The sequence below is a fragment of the Fukomys damarensis genome, unplaced genomic scaffold (assembly GCF_012274545.1).
Source record: "Fukomys damarensis isolate Sample0158 unplaced genomic scaffold, DMR_v1.0_HiC HiC_scaffold_5, whole genome shotgun sequence".
NCBI classification, from domain to species: Eukaryota; Metazoa; Chordata; class Mammalia; order Rodentia; family Bathyergidae; genus Fukomys; species Fukomys damarensis.
Window position 1 is genome coordinate 67,164,657 of NW_022900917.1, and position 23,641 is coordinate 67,188,297.

General features: G+C 37.8%; 1 protein-coding gene and 1 pseudogene across 8 annotated transcripts in view; both read left to right on the forward strand.

Moving 5' to 3' along the window:
* The window catches only part of Tbc1d31 (TBC1 domain family member 31), an 86,187-nt gene that overhangs the window by 46,673 nt on the left and 15,873 nt on the right, over positions 1-23,641 (forward strand). For 3 of the 8 annotated variants that reach the window (XM_010605579.2, XM_010605581.2, XM_010605584.2), the window contains 6 exons: positions 151-330; positions 3,721-3,953; positions 4,193-4,345; positions 5,340-5,475; positions 8,655-8,747; positions 21,254-21,394. In XM_010605579.2, coding sequence (XP_010603881.1) covers positions 151-330; positions 3,721-3,953; positions 4,193-4,345; positions 5,340-5,475; positions 8,655-8,747; positions 21,254-21,394 — 936 coding nt within the window. Of the gene's footprint in view, positions 1-150; positions 331-3,720; positions 3,954-4,192; positions 4,346-5,339; positions 5,476-6,562; positions 6,917-8,654; positions 8,748-21,253; positions 21,395-22,424; positions 22,655-23,641 lie in introns of those variants that run through there. The other 5 variants (XM_010605587.2, XM_033760845.1, XM_010605582.1 and 2 more) reach the window with 4 other exon arrangements.
* On the forward strand, positions 2,030-3,582 carry LOC104849265 (annotated as a pseudogene).

A 23,641-nucleotide genomic window follows, 5' to 3' on the forward strand; every position in this document is an offset into this window, starting at 1 on the left:
AAAAAAAAAAAAAAAAAAAAAAAAAAAAAGTAGTTATTTTTATAATTATGTATTTAATGATTTTCACAGCTTACATTGCATATGAATATTATCAATGACTAGAGTTTTCCTTAGAAAATTTAAAAAATAAATTTTCTTTATTTATTTTAGCTATATGCATGGCCTCTTCTTGAAACTGTGTTCTCAGAAGTACTGACAAGAGAAGAGTGGCTCAGATTATTTGATAACATTTTTACCAATCATCCTGCCTTCCTTCTGATGACTGTGGTAGCCTACAACGTATGTTCTAGAGCGCCTTTGCTCCACTGTATTCTTAAGGATGATTTTGAGGTAAATGCCCTGTTCTTAAGATGAGGTTCTCAAATTTCAATTGAAAGATAACATTTATTGATTGAATACCTACTTCACATCAGGCACTGGTACTGGGTGGTGGGAACATAGTGGATAACGAGGTAGACCACATCCTTGACGTTTTCTAGCATGTGGGCTATTAAGGAGGTGACTACAGCAAGCTAAGTTAGTCTTATAATCATAGCTTCAGGAAAAAGTCATGATAATGTTGGGGTTTTGTGCTTTTTTAATGTTTTTTATTGTTTTTTTTTATACTGGAAATCGAACTTGGGACCTTATGCTTGCGAGGAAGGTGGCAGAACCACTGAGCTAAATCCCCGGCCCTTTGTGCTTTTTTTTCCTATACACAGAATGTTGAAAGTGAGGGTAGTTGTTTATTCTTTGTATTGTCATCAGTAGTCCTTCTAGTCTGTGATAGTCTGGATGCTTATTACATGTGCAGACTGGGAGTTTAAAGCATGTCAAGAAATGACTAAAAAAGCATTAAAAGGAAAGATTTTTTTCAGTAGACAAAGTTGAGCTTTCTGAATGTATATGTGACTTATTTTGTGATTCCTGTCAAATTAAACTTTAGTTTCATTTTTTGATGACGTGATAAATACATGTATTTTTAAAATTTGGGGTCTGCCAGCAGAACAAGATAATGTGGAACTACATTAGGTATTTTTAGGTAAACCAATTCATTTTCTGATTTATTTTGGATTTTGAATTTTTAAAGCTCCATGCAAAAAGCAATTGCTTCATTGTTAATACATTATTTTTCTGTTGTAATGGAAGCCTTCATTTATTTTTGTTTTGTTTTGTTTTTTGAGACAGGGTCTCACTATGTAGTTCAGACTACCCTGGAACTCACTGTGTAGCCCAGGCTGGTCTCGAACTCGTAGCAGTCTTCCTGCCTTAGCCTCCTGAGTGCTGGGGTGACGGGTGCGCCACCATGCCCAACAAAGCCTTCATTTTTAATTAAAATGTAAATAATTTTTTTTATTTCAAACTGTCACCCCAGCGCTCGGGAGGCTGAGGCAGGAGGATCAATGTGAGTTTGAGACCAGCCTGGGCTACATAGTGAGTTCCAGGTCAGTCTCAACTACATAGTGAGACCCTGTCTCAAAAAACCAAAAAAAAAAATAAGTTTCATAAATGATTGTTAGATTTTATCACACTTTGAAAATATGAAACTTAACCCTTAGGGCCGGGGATTTAGCTCAGCGGTTCGGTGGCCTGTCTCGCAAGCACAAGGACCCAAGTTTGATCCCCGGTACCAAAAAAAAAAGAAACTTAACCCTTATTTTTAAACTTGGCTTAATAAAGACTTCAGTGAGGCAGGTTCCTGCCAAGTCCGCTGGGCTCTAGAATCCTGAGTGCCCTGGCCAGAGCCTGAGGAACAGACACTTGGCAGCAGTGCCCAAAGTGACACAGAGCTTGGGAGAGACTGTAAAGAATAGGTCCAAGAAAGCAAATAGTAGCAAGTTGACCCCAGTTTCTTATGAAATAATTACCTTGAAGACTAAGAAGAAGAGAAGGGTCAGGGATTTGGCTCAGTGGTTCTGCTGCCTGCCTTGCAAGCACAAAGTCCCAGTTTCCACCCCTGGTAACAAAAAAAAAAAGAATAAAAACAGAAGAAAGGGGCTGGGGATTTAGCTCAGTGGTTCACCGCCTGCCTTGCAAGTGCAAGGTCCCAAGTTCGATCCCTGGTACCAAAAACAAAACAAAACAAAACAAAACAAAAAAACAGAAGAAGAAGATGGCTGCTGATATATTCCCCCACAGAAAGCCACCCAACTCCAGCAGTACCACAGCAGAATCTCAGTAACAAAAACCTTATCCCAGCCTCCAATTGGCAAGGTCTCTATCTCACCATCAGTAGTGATTTCACGGCAGATATACATTTCGTGGTTGAGCCACCAGGTGAGACTCAGCAGTTGCCAGGACACAAATATATCTTAGCTGTTGGGAGCTCTGTCTTCCGAGGGATGTTTATGGAGAACTTGCTGAGGACAAAGATGAAATCCGTATACCAGATGTTGAGCCTGCTGCTTTTCTCACTATGCTGATGAAATTGACTTGGCTGCAGACACAGCGCTGGCCACACTGTATATGGCCAAAAAAATGCATTATCCCTCACCTTGCCTGACCCTGCATGAATTTCCTGGAGACCAGCCTGAGTGCCAAGAGCACCTGTGTGCTGCTCTCCTAGAGCTGCCTGTTTGAAGAGCCAGACCTGACCCAGCGTTGCTGGGAGGTGACCAACACCCAGGTCAAGTCAGCTCTCAAGTGTCAGGGGCTCTGTGATAGCAACTTCTAGAAGCTAGAAAGTATCCTCCATAGGGAAACTGAATGCCAAAGAAATTGTCATTTTTGAGGCAGCTCTCAACTGGGCTGAAGTAGAATGCCAGAGACAAGATCTAGCCTTGAGCATTGAAAATAACACAAGATCCTAGGAAAGGCACTTGATGCGCCATACCCACAATGGCCCTTGATGACTTTGCATGTAGTGCTGCCCAGTCCAGAGTATTAACTCCTCAGTGAGGTCAACGACATCTTCCTCCGGTACACTGAAGCCAAAAAATCCCCCAGCACTGTCACCATTTCCAGTCTTGTACCTATCAGAGCCACCAGTGGCGCTGTCGGCCACTGTGGCAATATCCAGTTTGCAGTTGACGAGGGTGTTCATTGCAGGCTTTGGGCTGAATGGCTCTGGCTGTGGCTCTGCAGAATACAGTACCAAGGTCTAACTCAAGCAGCAGGGCGTTGTCTTGGGCCAGAACTTGAGCAAGTATTTCTCAGATTCAGGTAGTCTCCAGCAAAATTGTTCCCTTGTGGTCTGAATACCCAGTGCAGATCAAGCCAGACACCTTTTATACAGTCAGTGTGATCCTGGATGGCAAAGAACTCAGCTACTTCAGACAAAAAGGCATGATGGGAAGTTCAGTGTGGCACAGTGACCATCCAGTTTCATTGCTCCTCAGATAGCGCAGAGGGCACTGGTACACATGGAGGGCAGATCCCTGAACTTACATTCTATGCTTGAAACTCTGCCTCTCCAAAGTGTGAACCTCAGGTGCATATCTGGTCCCTCCTTGCTTAATGCTTAGCTCATCTGCAGATAAGTGATCAGCACATGTAATTTGTAATGAATGAAGCAGTGGGCAGGTTCTAATTTCTTTTAACCTTTTAATTATGTACAGGTTAAAATGCAGCATTCTGCTTTTAGCTATATACTTAAAAGCCAAGTTCAAAAAAAAAAAAGGCTTCGTTGAATTTGCAAATAACTCAATAAATTCACATTTATATTTTGGAACTCTTACTTTAATTCTACCTATAATTGCTTTGTTAGGTAAATGTTGATTTAAATATCAAGTTTTCTTGCAGTATTTTTTTCACCATCGGAATAATCTGGATATAAATGTTGTGATTAGAGAAGTTTATCATCTCATGGAGACCACACCTGCTAATATTCATCCAGAAAGTGAACTAGAAGTTTTTGTTGCACTGACAAAAGGGCAATATCCAGTATTTAATCAATATCCGAAGTTTATCGTGGACTATCAGACACAGGAACGAGAAAGAATAAGGAATGATGAATTGGATTACTTAAGAGAGAGGTAATCATGGAATAACTCTGGTAGAAATGTAAACTGTTACAAAGAAAGTTTTTAATGAAAAATACATTTAAATCATTAAGCATTTGTGTAAAATTAAAAGTTTGAAGGTGGAGGTATCTGGAAGGAAATTTGGGTATTATACATTAATCAGGTGAACATTTTGTGTTTTGATTTTTTTGGGTTGTATTCCTTAGCTTTCTTGTTTGTATCTTCATAATAATAAATACTGTCTAATTAAGGCAGACAATTGAAGACATGCAAGCTGAAGTAAACCAGCAAAGAGTTAAAGATGAAGCTTGGTACCAGAAACAAGAACTGCTTCGTAAAGCTGAGGAAACAAGAAGAGAAATGCTTTTACAAGAGGAAGAGAAGATGGCAGAGCAAAGACAGAGGTACATTTTACATGTTGAGAAAATCTGGACACAAAATTCGGTTGAATAATTTTTTATTTTCTTCTATTTTCTCATTTAGGAACAGAACTATATGTACAATTACCCACCTTAATTTAATTTCCATCAAGCAAATATTTGAGTTAATAAGGATATAAACCACTTTTCAAAAAATTGATTTATAAAAGTTAATTCTAAAGCTATACTGAATGTAATGTAACTTTGTACTGATTACTCAGATGTAGTATAAGATCTAATATACTTTGAAGGACATTATTTAGGAACATTATGCTACAGTAGGTAGAAAATGCTTTGTAATGGAGTGCTGGGTAAATCACTTTTAGCAGAGTATAATTTTTTGTGTTTTAAAGGTAACTGTCTGACCTTACAGTTGAAACATAAAATATATCATTTACATTTAATACTTTGGAAAACAAAGAAGTATTAAATGTTAATAGGGCCAGGGGTTAGCTCAGTGGTTCCGCTACCTGCCTCACAAGCACAGGGTCCCAAGTTCAATCCCCGGTATGAAAAAAAAGTATGTTAATAAAAAAAAATTTTTAATTAATTGAAATTATAGCAACTAAACTAAGCCATATTTTTAGGAAATTCACTTCTCTTAAGTATTTATTGATTCTTATCTTGGAATTTTATGAAACATTTCTAGGGTAGATTAAAAGAAACAGAATAAACATGCATGATATTGGGTAACACTGGGGTATTCTTCCTTCATATAAATGGTATCACTTGTACTGAAATGATCTGTCAGGGAGACCTGTTAGAAGTGTGAGTAGGAAGAGGATTGCCAAGTTGCATCTGGACCATTTGACATCTTCATGAATACAACTTGTGCAATAGGGCGTCTTTAACTTGTGTATTATAAATACACTTACATTACGATAGGAAAGTATTGAAATAACTAGTAGACAAATTACTGGCAAAAATTAAATCTATATTAGGAAATGCTTTATTCCTCTTGATGTATTCTGTATTTAAGACTAGCTGCTGTGAAAAGAGAGCTGAAAATAAAGGAAATGCAATTACAGGATGCTGCTAGGAGGCGATTTCTAAAGCTTCATCAAGATCAACGTGAGATGGAACTACAAAGACTGGATGATGAAATTGAGAGAAAGGTTTAATTTTTATTTAGTACTCATACATCATTGCCATTCTCATTTAATGTAATGAATACCTTCTGTGAATGTATTCTTTGTCCACAGTGAATATTACACAGCCCCTTTAGTTTTATTTACTGTAACTCTCAAGTATTATTCTCTTTTGTATTTCATTAATAGTTAAATATTTAAGAGGGCTGGAGATTTAGCTCAATGGTTCCACCGCCTGCTTCACAAGTACAAAGTCCAGAGTTCAATCCCCAGTACCAAAAAAAATTTAAGAAATGCCAGAAAGCTGGCTCTGATGGTGCATACCCCTAACCCCAGCAACTAGGGAGGTGGATAGCAAGTTTCAAGCCAGCCCAAGCAATTTGAGAAACTGTCTCAGAATTTAAAATACCAGGACCAAGGGGCCAGGGATTTAGCTCAGTGGTTCGGTGGCCTGCCTTGCAAGCACAAGGACCCAAGTTCAATCCCCAGTACCAAAAAAAAAATATATATATATATAGGACCAGGGATTTAGCTCAGTGATTCTGCCTCCTGCCTTACAAGTGCAAGGTCCCAAGTTCAATCCTCAACACCACAAAAAATAAAATTTTTTTTTTAATATAATTTAAAAGGGCTGGAGGCGTAGCTCAGTGGTAGAGGGCTTTGAGCTCTCTGTAATATTTAGAATGATCTTCCCATTCTGAGGCTGTATTTCACATATTTTCTTCTCGTACGTTTTCCTGTGTTTTAATCTGTTCATTTCAGGAATTAGCAAACTACTGTATACCAGCTAAATCTGGCCACTACCTATTTTGTGAGGCTCATAAGTGAGAATGTTTTGAACATTTTAAATGGTTTTTTAAAATAGACAGGACCTTACCCTGGGAGTGTAGCTTGGTGGTAGGGCCCTTACTTAACTTAGTAAGACCTTGCGTTTGATCCCCAGTACCAAAAAAAAAAAAAAAGCCTAATGATAATATTTCATGACATGAAGATTATATTGAATTTTTAGAAATATATGTGAAATTTAAACCATAGGGTCCATAAATGAAATTTTATTGGAACGTATTTACACATACTTCTTTCCATATTGTCTGTGGTTGTGTTTGTACTACAGCAGCATAAGCAAGTGCTCATGGCAAAAACTGTATGACCCAAAGCCTGCAGTATTTGTTATCTGGCCCTTTGCAGTAGATGTTTGCCAGCCTCTGATGTGTCTGAAAATCGGATGCAAGGAATGAGTTGGGGACCACGCTTACTTCTTTCTGAAGGGCAAGTCAGTTGTCCCAAAACCATTTGTTGGATATTAGCGTCATTTGCCAGTTGGTGATTATAACATATTAAATGCCCACATATACTCAATCTCTTCCTGTGTTCTCTGTTCGTAAGGCAGTACCATACTGTTTGAATGATAGGAACTTAGTAATGTTTTGCTTTGTTTGTTTGTTTGTTTCTGAAATATTCTAATGCTCAAAAAGTTTTACATTTTGTTGTGTTTTTTTTTTGTTGTTGTTGTTGTTTGAGAAAAGGTCTCACTATGTAATTGAGACTGACCTGGAACTCACTATGTACCCCAGACTGGTCTGGAACTCACAGCGATCCTCATGCCTCAGCCTCCCGAGTGCTGGGATTACAGGCATGTGCCACCACACCTGGCTATGTTTTGCTTTCTAATGTTAGTTCCCACTCATTAGTCATCTTCCATTTTCCTCAGTATTCTTAAATGTTTATCATTTCAAATAGACAGAATTTTACCATTCTGTATAAATGCCCACCTCACCAAGTTGAAATTTTTATTAGGATTCCACTGAATATATGCATTAACTTAGGGAGTTTCAAACCTAGTTTTGACAAAATACTAAGTATTTTGAGCTCTTTTAAAGTATTTTTAATTCATCTGCATTAGAAACCTATTATCATTTTTATAGTGTAATGCTTCTTGTTTAGAGCAAATTAATTTTTAATTGATTTTTTTTACAAACTATGATTCTTTTTAATTATCCCATGAAGTGAATCAGATTAATATTTGATTCGTAAAAAGTATATGTTCTTCCCCACAAATAATACAGGCTCAGAACTGATATCTTTTTTACAAACCCCCTTAAGATAAAGTAAAGCGTTCTTTAGTCAAAGAACCCTTCAGGCCCTTCAGTAGCAAGTCCAGCCTCTGCCTGCCCTTGCAGCTTCCTTTCTTCCAGCTGCTTGTTCTGGTGTTGCGTCCCCCCAGTCCCCGTCCCTGTCCCCCTGTATCCCCTCAACCACAACAGCTCCTCTCAGGCTGCAGCAGGAAAAACAGTCCAGAGTGCCATGTGCCTGTGACTGTGGACATCTGTTAGCAGTAAGCAGAGTTGATCTGTCTTGCTGTTACATAGCTATCTACATTTCTGAAAATTCATAAGTGAGAGTTCTGTGGCTGAAATTCCTTAAAAGCATATGCTGTGCCACACCTTTCCTCCACCTGTTAGCACTATCACTACTCTTGTTTGTAGTCTCACACTTCCACAACTTTGAGATAGCTACTTTCCCAGTAACTCCTCAAGGTGAACTATGCTGTGATTCTTTCAGCCCATGGGTATGTTTGGACATCACACTGCGTTCTCATTTACTCTGCTTCTGTTACGGGTAGCATGTCTGTTACTCAACAGTGGCTAACCTACCTTGTGAATGCAAGCAGTAATGCAGTCACTAAAGGGATGCTGAATAAATGCACAAATAAACAAGGATAGATGGCTGATACAGTTTTTGTTTACTTTTTACTTTGTTTGAACAAATGTACTTTTCCCTCATCCTTAAAAATATTTATAACTTTAGGCAGCCACATTTTAAGATGATTTCTAAGCTTCTCTAGAGAGTGCCTTCTCCAAACCTTCTAGTACTATAAGAATGAAAAGCTTCCAAGTAATCAAATTTTGTAGAACGGTGAACTCTTAAGTCTGAGCAGAGCATATAAATAGTTACACAATCCACAGTAATTTTCAAGCTAGAGTTATCAGTTGTTAATTAGATTTATAAAAAAATTACAAGATTTTTATTAAAGAACATTCAGTAAATATTGCATATAAGTACATTACCAGTTACTCTGGTTTAAAAACGCAGTCCCTGTTACTGTAAATACTGTTAGTGAGTTGTTCAGATCATGAGATTACTAAATCTGTTAAAAATTGTTTTGTAAATTCTTTTTGGTATTCACAATCTGTTGTTTGGCATAGGTACAAATGAAAGATCGAGAAATTGCTAGCACAACCAAAGACCTGGAAATGAGACATCTGGAACTTGATCTACAAAAAAGACTTTATGAGAAGGTATAAATTAATTATTTCATTATAAGAAATATAAAAGTGTTATGCAAACACTTTTTCACTGTATGTATTTATCATTTTTTTAATGTTCATTTTATTCACTTTTTAAACAGTATATAGAGTCATCCAAGAGTATAAAGCAGTCAAAATGTCTGAACAGCTTGTTGCAATTCTATAATTCATGTTTCTGTAGCAGTTAGTTTAGTGGCTGAAGCACCAGTTGTAAGCCCCAGATTTTGCCTCAAGACCAGATTACTACATTTTTCTATGTTTATGTAGTAGTGACAGAGAAATTACTTAATACAAATACAAATTGTACATCAAATCTAATCTGAAAAACCCAAATCTGAAATATTCTAATATCTAAAACTTTAGTGCTAACACAATGCTCAAAAAGTTTTACATTTTGTTGTGGGGTTTTGGGTGTTTTGTTTTGTTTTGTTTTTGTTTTTCTGGCACCGGGGATCAAACTCAGGTCCTTGCACTTGCAAGGCAGGCCACCAAACTGCTGAGCTTTTTTTTGGTTTTTTGAGACAGGGTCTCACTATGTAGTTGAGTCTGACCTGGAACTCACTATGTAGCCCAGGCAGGTCTCGAACCCCCAGCGATCCTCCTTCCTCAGCCTCCCAAGTGCTGGGATTACAGGTGTGTGCAACCACGCCCGGCTAAGTTTTACATTTTGGATTAAGGATGTTTTACCAGTAAAATCTATGTGAATATTCCAAAATAAAAAAAAAATCACAAATGTTAAATACTTCTGCTCCTAAGAGTTTCCCATAAGCAATACTCACCCAGAACCTTCCATGGGTATTGTAAGGTCAATAAGGCCAGAATCATAAAGTACTTTAAATTTGAATCTGTAGGGGCTGGGGATTTAGCTCAATGGTTCCACCACCTGCCTTGCAAGTGTAAGGGCTGAGTTCAATCCCCGGATTAAGTCAGCAAATATCTGCTTAATACATACAATTCAGTTTTTTAAACACCAGGGGAAGCTGAGTTAATACATATTTATATTTGGGAAAATGGTTCATTACCCATTTAATGTCAAGACCATAAATTTTCACTCCTGCTATCTTGAAGTCAAAGTCAGACTTTGAGTTTTCATATCTAATTTGGATACAATTTTAATTTTTAAAAAACGTTTTTAATGGTGGGGTCAACCACTGATTACACCCCAGTTCTTAACAAAAGAATAAAACTAAGCACAAACAAAAGAACAAACAAGTAAATACTGACAAACCTGTGATCCAGACTCCCATCCATTTACCTGTTTTAATCAATTCTGGGTTTTTGTTTCTGTCTTTCACATGTAATTACCCTCTTTGGCAGAATATGTGCCTTGTAATGATTGCTATGACATCGATGCATAACATACTGCTATTATTAGTCTTTTTATATAAATATAAATATATACATATATACATATATGTATATATATATATTGAATTTTGGGAAACTTTAATGGTGCTGTCAACTTTGGAAAAAGTTATCCCAATTTACTGTGTTGAGTTGGCTTTGTACAGAAATGGACAGCCATATTGGTCTAGAAATGTTAATTTTTTTAATTTTTTTTTCCCATGTGTACAGGGGTAACGCATCGTACTAAATATGTAAGATCATATCTACATGGGTTTGATTACAGAAACTAATAAAATGTTCTATAAATAATGAAAAAAAAGAATAAGATAAGACTACAAGAGCAAGAAGCAATTTAAATATGTTAAGGGACCATTTTCAAATCCAGAATTAAGGATTATTTTGACGTTACATCATTGCCTTTTCTCTTTTACTTTCCTTTTTAGTTTTATTTTAGGATTCCCTAATTTTAATGTTCATACAGAGATTTCTTTAACTGAAATACCGAATAGTTTCTTTGGTGTGAAAAACTATAATAGTACACAGGATCCTAATGAGACAATTAATAACGTGAAATAGGAAGTAAAGGGCTAAAGGTGTAGGGAAAGTGGGAAGGGTGGGGGAGAGGTAATAAGGGAGAGGGAAAAAATATGAGAAACTGAAAAAATAGAAATAAAGTGTTTGTAAATGGGGAGGGGAGGAGGGGGTGAAGGGAAGGCAGGGACAAGGGGAAAAATGAGAATCAAGACCTATTATGTAAAGGTACAGGATCCCAATGATGAATGTAAATAACCTCAATAAAAAGAAAAAAAATTTTAAAAAGAGATCGCTATGACAGTTATAAATGAGCTACTTTTGTGTGTTTGTCATGATATCCCAAAGACCACCTGCAGTTCAGAATTCAGTCGGACTAATAACAGAACTCAGAAAGAACTCATTGTGTTAGTTACTGTTCTCTCATTGCTGAGATGAAATACTAGACACCCAAAGTTAGACGGGAAGGGGTTTATTTGGCTTACAGTTTATAGAGGTTTCAGTCCATAATCAGCCGGCTCCAAGACAGAAATGACACACGGGCATGGCAGAGCCGAAACAGTGTGGCACACACAAAGCAGCAAAGTTAACAGTGTCTCCCTGCCCCTTTTGTCTCATTCAGACTACTTAGGGCGGGCAGCACCCACATTGTTAATCCTAGTACTGGGCCGGAGGGCCAGAGATTTAAGCTCAGTGGTCCCGCTGCCTGCTTTGCAAGCGCTAGGTCCTGAGTTCAATCCCCAGTACCAAAAAAGAAAAGCAAGAAATTTTAGTGCCCTTGAGACTAGCACTGCATTGCATCATGAGTCAATTCAAGCTTTACACACTCTAGATCAATCCTATGACCACATGAGGCTTTGGGGGGACATCAAGAACCAAACCATAACACTCATATCCATGGTTATACTTTATGATAGTAGAATGATACAGATTAGAATGAACAGAGATAAAAGGCACATAGGGTGGAGCTCTGGAGATGGGATGGAGCGTCTAGTTGTCTTCTCCCAATGGACATATGTTTCCTTGCTAAGGTGTGTGAGAACAGAGTTTTGCCTACTGGGCAAGCTCACTCAAGTCTGTCCAGGATTTTACTGGGAGTCATGTAGGCGTGGAGTGTATGTGTGACTGACTTTACTTCGTCTCCAGCCCCTCCAGAAGTCAGACTGATCTGGTACAACTAAAGTCCCAGGAATACTAAGACACACGTCTCAGGTTATCACCCAGGAGCTGGTCAGGGATTAGTCTTGTTTTTGGAATGTGCAGAATTTGAGTAATTTAGGGCTACTGATTTAACTCTTTACTGCACGAGGACTGGTGCATGGCATGTGTCGGATGGATACTGGTTTCCCTCCTTCACTTATGGCATAAGAAGCTCTTGGTCATTTTAAAAAATGAATTGACAACTTGTCACCCAGCATTCTTCCGACCACCGATCTAGCATCATTCCTCATTGCTGTTATTAGATTTCCATGGTTTCCTCCTAGTCCTTAACCTCTACATGTATAGAAATATTTGTTTCTTTATGGAGTTGCTATATTTCATGTTCTACTTTTCGTTTTCACTAAAATTCTTTTCCCAAATGGCTGTATAGCTACGTAGTTGTCATTTGAAGTAGCTGTTGATGAGTTATAACTTATTTAGTAACTTCTTCTGTTGTTAGATTTGTATGCTGTTTATAATTTTTGGCTGTAAACATTTCCACACATATTTTTCAGGTATATAATTGACAAATATTTTAAATTTTAGCTAATTATAAAGGTAATTAAGCTGCCTGTAGATAAGTAGAAAAAAATCTCTCAAGAAATAACAACTGCAAGGACAGGGGATTTAGCTCAGTGGTTCCGTCACCTGCCTTGTAAATGCAAGGACCCGAGTTTGATCTCTGGTGCCAAAAAATAAATAAATAACAACTGCTAATAGTAGTGATAAATGAGATTATTTGCTATATAAAATTTATATTTTGCTTTTTTAAAGTTTTTATTTTTTATTAGTGCGTTTGTCTTTGTAGTACAGGGTAATTATTACATTCCTTGTGGGGAGTTCATACATGTATGTAAAACATCTCAATTCTTTTTTTCAGCCCTTCCGCCCATTCCATCTCTTGATTTCCCACCTCTCTGAAAAAGATCTGTCTCGCTAATCCCTATTATCTGTCTTTATTTCACTCTTCATCTGTATTTTGGATTTCTCACAACAGAAAACATGCAGTGTTTAAGCTTATATGTCTTAATTATTTCCCTTAACATTAAGGCCTCCAGATGCACCCATTTCCCTCCAGATGACTCAAGTTTATCCTTGTTTATAGCAGAGTAGAACTCTTTTGTATAAATACCAGGTTTTCTTTATGCATTCAACTGTTGGTGAATGTATAGGCTAATTCCAAGAATTAGCTATTAGGATTTATGCTGTTGCAAACATGGATATGCATGTATCACTATAATATGATGCTTTAAATCTTTTGGGAAGATACTTGAAAGGGAAATATCTAGGTCAAGTGGAATTTCTACTTTAAGTTTTTTTTTTGGGGGGGTTCCTACTTTTAGTTTTTTCAGGCATTTCCATACTGATTTTTTTTTTTCTTTTTTTTTGGTACCAGGGATCAAACTCAGGACCTTGTGCTTGCGAGGCAGGTGACAAAACCACTGAGCTAAATCCCTGGCTCCTCCATAGTGATTTTTGTAGTGGTTGTACTACTTTTCATTCCCACCAATAATGTAAAAAGGGTTTCTTTTTTCCCCTGCAGCCACTCCAGCATTTATGATTTGATTTCTTGATGATAGACATTCTTTCTGGGGTGAGACGGAATCTCAGTATTGTTTTAATTTGCATTTCTCTTGTGGCCAGAAATGTTATACCTTTTTTTTTTGTACATTTTTTCCATGTATTTATTGGCTATTTGTACTTCTGAGAAGTGTTTCTTCATTTCAGTTGCCCATTTTTTTATTGGGTTTTTTGTTTTGGGAGGTCTAATTTTTTTTTTTTTGAATTCTTTATATATTTTACAAATTCATCTGTCCAGTGAATGAATAGCTGGTAAAATTTTTTATCCATTCTCTAGTTGTCTCTTCACTCTGTTGGTTGTTTGCTATGCTGAAACTTTTTAATTTGATATGATCTCATTGTTCATGGGACTATTATTTTTGTGCCATTGGGGTTCTATTCAGAAGTTCCTTGCCTACACTTGTGTCTTCAAGAGTTTTGCCTATTTTAATCTTCCAGCAGATTGTATCCGTTTTAATGTTTTGTTCTTTGATTTGTATTGATCTTAGTTTAGTACATGGTCTAGATTCAATCTTCTGTATGTCAATAGCCAATTTCCCAGCACCATTTATTAAAAAGCTTATCTTTCCTCCAATGTATGTTTGGCCCCTTTATCAAAGATCAGATAGCTGAGTATGCTTGGGTTGTTTCTGCATCCTCTGTTCTGTTCAATTGATCCACAAGTCTGTTTTTGTTCCAGTAGCTTTGTAATAAAACTTCAAATCCAGGATTGTGATGTCTCCTGCTTTGTTCTTGTTGCCCAAGATTGTTTTTGCTCTTCTAGATCTCCTCTGGTTCCATATGAATTTTAGGATCATTTCCCATACTTATGAGGAATGCTGTTCATATTTTGATTGGAATTGCATTAAATCTGCATATCCTTTTTTTGAAGTATGGCCCTTCACTATATTGGTTCTGCTTGTCCTGAACAGGAATAGCTTTCCATTTTCTGATATTTTCTTCTGTGTTTCAGAGTACTGTATTTTTCATTGTAGAGGTCTTTTACTTTTTTGCTTAGATTAATTTCTAAATATTTAAGTTTTCTTGATGCTATTGTGAATGGTATTATTTTTCTAATTTCTTTCTCAGTGAGTCCATTGTTAGTTTACAGGACAGCTATTGATTTTTATGTGTTGATTTTATGTCCTGAAACATTACTGAAGTTAGGAGCTTTTTGGTGGAATTTTGGGGTCTTCTATGTAGAGGATCATGTTGTTGGCAAATAATGATCATTTGACTTGTGCCTTTCATAGACATATCCCTTTTATTCTCTTGCTTGATTGCTAAGAGACCCTTGTCTTCTGATTTTAGAGGAAAGCTTTTGGGTTTTTTCTCCACTTAATGATGTTAGCAGTAGATGGTCATAAATGACTTTTATCTAATTGAGATAAGGTCCCACTCACCTATTTACTTCAAGGTTGGTTTGTTTGTTTTGGTACCGGGGATCGAGCTCAGGACCTTGCACTTGCAAGGCAGGTGCAATGCCACTTAGCTAAGTCCCTGGCCCTACTTCAAGTTTTTAATCATGAATAGATGTTGGACTTTGTCAAAAGCCTTTGCTGTATATGTTGAGATGATCGTGTGATTCTTGCCCTTGGTTCTCTTTATGTGATGTATTACATGCTAATTTGCATGTATTAAACCTTCTGGGTGTCCCTGGGATGAAGCCTATTTGGTATAATGATATATGATTATTTAATGATATACTGTGTTCTCTTTGACAGTATCTGGTTCATCTCATCTGTGCTCATTAGAGATTGGCCTGTAGTTTTCTTTTAGTTGGATGCCTCTCCAGTTTTGGAATCAAGCTACTAAGGGTAGCTTCCAGGAATGACTTTGGGAGCACCCTTTCCCTTTCAGTTTCATTAAAAAGTTTGAGTATGACCTTAGATCTTCCCTGAAGTTCTTGTAGAATTTAGCAGTGAATCCATCGGCACCTAAGCTTCTCAGTTGGTAGGGGAGTTTTTTGGTAACAGGGATCGAACCTCGGGTCCTTGTGCTTGCGAGGCAGGCGGCGTCACCACTGAGCTAGATCACTGACCCAAGTAGGTTTTTTTATTGCTGCTTCCATTTCATTGCCTGTTAGTAAATTATTCAGGATTTTATGTCTTGGTTCCGATTTGGTTGCTCATGTATCTAGGATCTAGCCATTTCTTCTAAATTTCAAATTTATTGTTGTACAGGTTCGTGAAGTAATTTTTAATAGTCTTCTAGATTTTGGCAGTATCTGTTGTGGTTTCACCTTTTTAATTTCTGATTGCATGATTTGGGTCTTTTCCTTTTCTTGGTAAGATAGGCTGTGTTGATTCTTTTGAAGAACCAACTCTTCAATTTATTCTTTTTTTTCTTTTTTTTGAGACAGGGCCTGAAGCTCTGGGTGATCCTTCTGCCTCAGCTTCCCAAGTGCTGGGATTACAGGTGTTCACTACCATGCCCGGAAATTCATTGATTCTTTGAATTTTGTTTTTATAGTTTTAAATTCATTAATTTCTGCTCTGATCTTTATAATTTCCTTCCTTGTACTAACTTTGGATTTGGATAGTTCTTGTTTTTCTGGGGCCTTGCAGTGCATCCTTAGGTTATTTATTGGGCTCATTCTGTTTATAGCATTCACTGCTATCAGCTTCCCTCTTGGGATTGCTTTCATGGTGTCCCATAAATTCTGATATGTTGTACTAGCATTATTATTATTTAAATCTAGCAACTGTCTTATTTCTTCCTATTTCTCTGCCCACCCTGCCCTGCTGTGCCCCACACACACACACTGGGGATTGAACTCAGGACCTTGTGCTTGTGAGGCAGGCACAGCAGCACTGAGCTAAATCCCCAGCCCCTTCCTATTTCTTCATGACTCCTGTGACCCATTGATTGTTCAAGAGTGTTTTGTGGGCTAGGGATTTAGCTCAGTGCTTCCGCAACCTGCCTCGCAAGCTCAAGGACCTGAGTTTGATCCCTGGTACTAAAAAAAAAAAAAGTGTATTGTTTAATTTCCATTCTTTTGTATTTACTTAAGCATGCTTTATTGGCTAGTATGTGGTCTGTTTTGGAGAAAGTTCCATATGCTGTTGCGAAGAATGTGTGTTCTGTTGTGGAACACTGTAGATTAAGTCCTTTTTAAAAAAAATTTTTTTTTTCAGTACTGGGATTAAACTCAGGACCTTGCAGTTGTAAGGCAGGTGCAGTATCATTGAGCTGAATCCCTGGCCCTTAAATTATTTTTCTAAAGGTTTGGTTCAACTCTGATATTTCCTTGTTGATTTATTTGTCTAGTTGATCTGTTTATGACAGTAGGGTATTGAGATCTCTCACCATATGTATTAGTGTTTATTTGATCTTTTATGTCCAGTAGTATTTAGTTTTATGAAGTTTGCTCTGCTGCTCTTCGATGCCTGTATATTTATAATTGTTATTTCTTCCTGCTGAATTGTTCCTTTAACTAATATGTAGTGACCCTCTGCCTCTTTTGATGAGTTTTGGCTTAATGTACACTTCATCTGAAAAACAGATAGCTACCATACCCCTGCTTATATTCAGGTTCCTGTTGAATGGCATATTGTTTTCCTGCCTTTAATTTTTAGTCTATGAATTTCTTTTGGGGTTAAATGTGTTTCTCGTATATAGCATGCCATTGGATTTTATTTCTTGATCCATTCTGCCAGTCTGTGTCTTTGGGGGAATTGAAGCCATTCACATTAATAATTAGTGATGAAGTACTCACTTTGGCAGCACATATAAAAATAATGATGAAATGTATTAACTTGCTGATTTCCTTCCTTTCTAACTGCTCACCCTACTTGCTATATTCATTCTATTAGACCTTTTGACAGTGTTCACTTCATTGTCTCTAAGATTTTTTTTCTTTTTTGGTACTGGGGGACCAAACTCAGGACCTTGCGCTTGTGAGGCAGGCAGTGGCACCATTGAGCTAAATCCCCAGCCCACTAGGATATCATTAAGAAGGTTTTGGAGTGCCAACTTGGTGATCATGAATTCTTTAAGTGTTCTTTATCATGGAAATACTTCATTTCTCCATCAGTTTTGAAAGATAGTTTTTCAGGATATATCAGCCTGGGTTGTGTTCTTTTAGGACTTGCTATATTTCACTTAAAGCTCTCCTGGCCTTTAAGATCTGTATTGCAAAGTCTGCTGTAATTCTAATGGGTTTGCCTTTATAAGTGACTTGTTGCCTTTCTCTAACAGATTTTAAGATTCTTTTCTTGGGCTGGGGGTGTAACTCAGTGGTGCCACATCTACCTGGCAAGCACAAAGTCCTAAATTCAATTCCCAATACAGAAAAGTCTCTTCTTATCTTAGACTTCTGGAATCTTGACTGTGATATGTTGTGGAGAGATTCTTTTCTGATCGTGGCTATCTGGGGGTTCTGTATGCCTCTCTCAATTTTGAAGTTTTCTGCTGTTGGATATTGACATACCCTAAGTACCCAAAATGTACTGTCCTTAACCAGAGAAAGGAGATCATAATTATAGTTTAAACATTAAGACAAACCAAATATTGACCCACAGTTTACTATATATCTATATCTAGTTTAAATTATGTTTTGTTTTTGGTACCGGGGATTGAACTTGGCTCCTTGTGCTTGCAAGGCAGGCCACCAAACCACTGAGCTAAATCCCCGGCCGTATCTATATCTAGTTTAGTAGCTGTTTATATCTACTAAATAGAACAGTTGTAACTCCACTGACAATACAGTATTAAACAGTAATAGTGTAGAATGAATTATCTAGAGTTTAATAAAGCTTAATGGTTATAATAGTGGGGCTGGGGAACCAAGGAATGAGAAAAGTAACATTTGAAAAATTAATAGAAGATGGGGAAGAGAGAAAAGTGAGTAGGGGGTCCTACTGAGAAGCAAAAAGAAATTAATAGTATTAGATAAGAGTAACCAAAAAAATAAGAAAAAGGAAAAAACCAGCAAAATAAAAGACAGAAAAAGTTAAAAGGAGAAAAGAGGGAAAAAAGGAAAACCACAGACCCGCCCCCCCAGAGACCAATGAAAGAGAGAGAGAAGGAAAAGAATTTGTTTCATTTAAAAAAAAAAAATTCCTGTACATTTTTGAATGGGTGGTTTCTTTCCAGGATCTGTAGCCCTGCAATTCTCCAGTAAAGGGCCAGGTTTTTAGCTCAGTTGTTCCAGTGCCTGCCTTGCAATCGCAAGGACCCAAGTTCGATCCCCAGTACCAAAAAAAAAAGGAAATTGGAATTCTCCAGTTAAGCTATATGACCTATGGGTTTGTGAGGTACCCTCCCTGCTCCAGAAGCCCCTCCGTCTATTCCCTGTAGCCAGTGGCAGTAATTCAAACTGAGGTGTGTCTTTGTTCACATTGGTGGATGGGAACAGCAGTCAGCACTCTGGTCCCTGCTGGGTCCATGCCAAAGGGCAGGGTTTCAAGCAGACAACACTTTCAGACCCAGTCTCCTATGTGAACTACATTGAGCCTGGTTTCTCACTATGGAGGGTGGGGCCCATGTCCTTCAGGGACTGAGTTTAAACTTCTCAGGGGGGATCTGTGTCTAGCCCATACCCTCTTTGTGGTGTCTCCCACACCTCTCTCTCACCCAGTCACCGTTAGAGGGTGACACTAGAAACCCTGAAGTGGAGTTGTTCTGTGGCTATCTTGAACAACCCTTTCCCAAAATGGAGCCTGATTAAACTGTGGTAATATGGAGAGCACTGCACTGGGCTTCTTATCCAGCCTTACTCTGTAGTGAGGGAGTCACTTACACGATGAAGTCCCATGTGGTATTTGTAGTTTACAGTACCTGTGACCTTTTCTCGCAGCTAGTGCTACTGGCCAAGTGTGTAGTTTCTCCTGGGGCTTCCTGACCCTTCTGGCTTACTTTTTCTCCCTAGGAATTTTGCTCATCCACAATTAGGTCAGTTGGTTATTCAGTAGCTCTGTTGCCCCATGCCAAGGGTAAGCAAAACATGGAGCCAGCTTGGAATTAGCAAATGGTCACTCCATGGGGTTGGTGTTGGTCAGGAATCAAAGCATACAACTTCTGTTATCCCATGCCAGGATGCTGTTGCTGTGTATTTTTCTTACATCTTCATGAAGGCTGTTTGCTTTCATTCCCTAACCACTACACCTATTAGCATTTGCTTCCTGCTCCCCCACCCCCCAGCAACCACTAGGTACTTTTCTTTCTCTATGGACTTGCCTGTTCTGAACATCTCACACAAATGGGAGTAATACAGTGGGTAGTCTTTTGTGATTGGCTTTTCACTTAGCATTTATAAGGTCCATCCATGTTGTTGCATGAATTAGTACTATATTCCTTTTTAAGCTAAATAATAGTGCTTATGTGAATAGATCACGTTTTATGTATTTGTTAGCTGGTGGACATGTGGGTTGTCACCATAATTTTGCTATGAGTGATGCTGCTGTGAACATTCACATGCAACTTTAATTTGGACATGTTTTCAGTTCTTTTGGAGCTATACCTACAATCAGAGCATTCAGATTTCTCTACATTCTCAGGACCAGTTTTTGGTGTCTTTTTTATTGTAGCTATAAGGACTAAATCATACTGTTTTGTTTTCTGGTACTAGGGGTCAAACTCAGGACCTTTTTGCTTGCAAGGCAGGCACAGCGGCACTGAGCTAAATCCCCAGCACAAGTCATACTGACTAAGTGTCTAGTGACTAAGCATTTTTCCATATATTAATTATTTTTGTATTTTGTTTGGAGATAGCATGGTTAATATATATTCACATTATATATGTATCATGCTTTCTTGTTTTTTATAGTTATAATTTTTAAATTAAAAATTAGGCCTTTTAAATAATGTAATATAGCAGGTGTAGAAATCGGATTGCACACACACAAAGAGTGGCTTTCTTGTTTCTCTTGCGTGGTGACTTTCTGCACTAATTCTGTGATGTCTCTGTTCTTGTCCTATGTAGCACCTGAAGTCTGCTCATTTAGGTTAGTGTCAGCCAATAATTGGACAGAGATTTGAAACAAAGCTGGGGCTCTCTGGTGTTGGCCTGTGTGTGTGTATGTGGGAGATGCCTTCAACACTCAGTAAGGCAGTTTGTGATTCTGGTTAGATGATCTCCACTTACGTGCTTAGGTGTGAGCACAGAGCCTCTGGAACATGTCCAGCCTTAGCACATTCACATTGCCTTCTGTCACAGTTCTCAAAGCCTCCTGTGGACAGTTACGTCTCCATTTTTCCTGTTTGCCTATTTGATTAGCCTATTGTTTGCTGTGACCATGACCCACTCATTCAGCCAAGATGTTCAGTAATTTCCTCTAGTTGTTTTCTAAAAATGTCCTGAGAGAAGAGCTATTCCCACTAGGTGAATTCTGGGTGAGGTCACATAAAGAAAGTCTGGGGAGAATTGTCCAGGAAGCCCCCAGACAGGTCATGCCCATGACCAGAAGTCATGACAATTCTCTGGGGATGGTTTAAACGATCTCTAGCCTTAGGTTACCTTCTTCATTGCTGACAAGCGGCTGGTTTCCAAGGTTAATACAGAGCTTGGGAGTGGAGTGGAGCTTGGTATAATGCAAGTTTTAAATTGCATAGAGCTTCCTGTTCATACTGAGATTCGGTGGCCATTCTAATGAATAAATACTCTCCAGACTGTCACAAGCATTCAGTTAAATTTCCAGAATTGTAAAGAAGTTGATACTATAAGTTTTGCCAATGTTTTATGCTTGTATGGAGGAGAAAATTTCTAATAGTCCTTATCTTTGTCATTTTTACTGATATCACCATGTTTGAAAATTAGATAGTTACAGATGTTTTTGTGTGCATATTAATATTCTGAAAAAAGAAAAGCCATTTTGTGACTTAGCATTACTCTATAGATCCATGATTTTTCTTAACAGAATCTTACTAAAAATCAAGACACTATTGCTAAAGAAATTCAAGAAGATGCAGATGCCTATAGACGAAAAGTAGATCTTGAAGATCACATATTTCATAAGCTGATTGAAACTGGCCAAACTCAGAGCAGAAAGACTCAGAAGGTAAACTATAATAGTTAGTTATACAGAGGGAGAGTTATCATCCGACTTTTTTTAAGAAAACAAAATTTTGTGCAGTTGATATGCATAATTAATTTCTTGGCTTCATTTCTCACAGTTCCTAGAATCTCACATTGCTTTATTTACTGGATGCTTATTTTACTGACAATCATATGCATGATCCTTTATACCCTTTAAGATGCTTTAAGACATTAAGAACTGCAAAGGAAATAGTCACTTTACAAATTTACTGTACTGTCCTTCTGTGTTCCATCTCAGAAATTGTCCCCGATGGATATGGTTACAGAATGACAGGTGCCTGCCTGGTACACTTCCGAACTATATTCTGTAGAATACAAATAACTGTCATTCAGTAAAGTGGGTGATAGTCAAACAAGTATTGGAAATGCTATCTGGATATTTATGCCAAAGTTAAGGCTACTGTTTATTATGAATCTTCAAGAAAATTTTCTATATATATTCCACAGAACTTACAGAGTACCCTTTTTGGCAGTGCTGCCTTAAATGAATTGCAATTGAACTTCTGACACTGATAAAAGAACTTTTCCTGTTATCCCTTTAACAAAATATTAAAAGCATATGTGTCCCAGTCTGGCCTTACTCTAACAACCAGAAATAGTGTAAGGAAGAAACACTATTCTCCAACAAGCCTTTACCTGGTTCCTCCTAAATATCTCACTATTTCTTTAAAAGTGGCCCCTTCTGACCCTATTTCAAAATGTTGAAAACAAAAGTTGTTGAATCTCACTCACTTAGTAGCATGGAAATACTGGCTGAATGTTAGAATCACTTCAAGAGCTTTTAAAAGTATCATACTCAGCCACTCCAGAGATTGGCTTACTTGCTTTCTGGTGGGGCCTGAAAGTCAGTGTGCTTGAAACTCTCCTAGATGATTGCAACATGCAGCCAGGGTTACAGGTACCTGTCCTAGACACTTGGTACATTGAATGGACATACTGTACCACAATTTTACATGTCTGGCCATATCTCTGAAATTTAAACTTTTGCTTAGATAATTGAAGACAATTTGGCAAAAGCTGAACAAGCATGCCTAAATACTGACTGGAAAATTCAAACTTTACATAAACAACACTGTGATGATCTCCATCGAAGTGCAGGTTACCAGGAAGTAGCCACACTCCTTCAAAAAAACAGATGGAAAGAAACAGAGGTATTAAAGGCAATGATGGAGGAGGAAGCTAAGAAGACAAGAGTAATATTATGTAAACTTTTTATTATATGGTGAGCATTTAAATTTTCAAATACCATGTAGTCAAGCCTGGCGTGGTGGTGCACGCCTGTAATCCCAGCACTGGAAAGGATGAGGCAGGAGGATCGCTGTGAGTTCAAGGCCAGCCTGAGCTACATAGTGAAGGCTCTGTCTCAAAAAACAAACAAAACAGAACAAAACAAATACTATGTAGTCAGATGATAAAAGCACCATTTTTGTTTTTTTTTGTTTTTGTTTTTGTTTTTAATAATTTTAAGGGCCAGGGATTTACCTCTGGTTCTGCCACCTGCCTCGCAAGTGCAAGGTCTCAAATTCAATCCCCAATACCAAACAACAACAAAAAAAGTAATTTTAGTAGATGTTTCTCAGAGCATTCAACCTAATATTCATGCTACCTAAAAACTGATTAAGCATCTTTCTCATTTATATTAGTATGTCTTAACTTGTCAGCTCCTGGATTTATTCTAGCTGATTGGATATTACTTCTTTAATTTCTCTATTTTTTTTTTTTTTTAATCAGGGATCAAACTCTGGGGTCCTTGCGTTGCTTGCAAGTCAGGTGGCAGAACCACTGAGCCAAATCCCCAGCCTATCTAATTCTTTACACTTACAATGTAAAAAATTTTGGCTGGGCATGGTGGTGCATACCACCCAGTGCTTGGGAGGCTGCCACAGGAGAATCTCTGGGAGTTTGAGGTCAGCCTGGGCTACATAGTGAGTTCAAGCCCACCCTGAACTACACAGTGAAGCCCTGCCTCAAAAACAAAACAAATTTTTGAATGGGCAGAAATTGTTAGAAGCTGCAAACAAAAGCCAAAACAAAAATGACTAAACTAGAGAAAAAGATTTGTTTTTTTGTTTGTTTTTGATACCTGGGAGTGAACTCAGGTCCTTACACTTGTGAGGCAGATGGCAGAACCACTGAGCTAAATCCCTAGCCTGTTTTTCTTTTTTATAGGAAAAAACAATCTAAAAATACGCAGTTCAGGGCTAATATC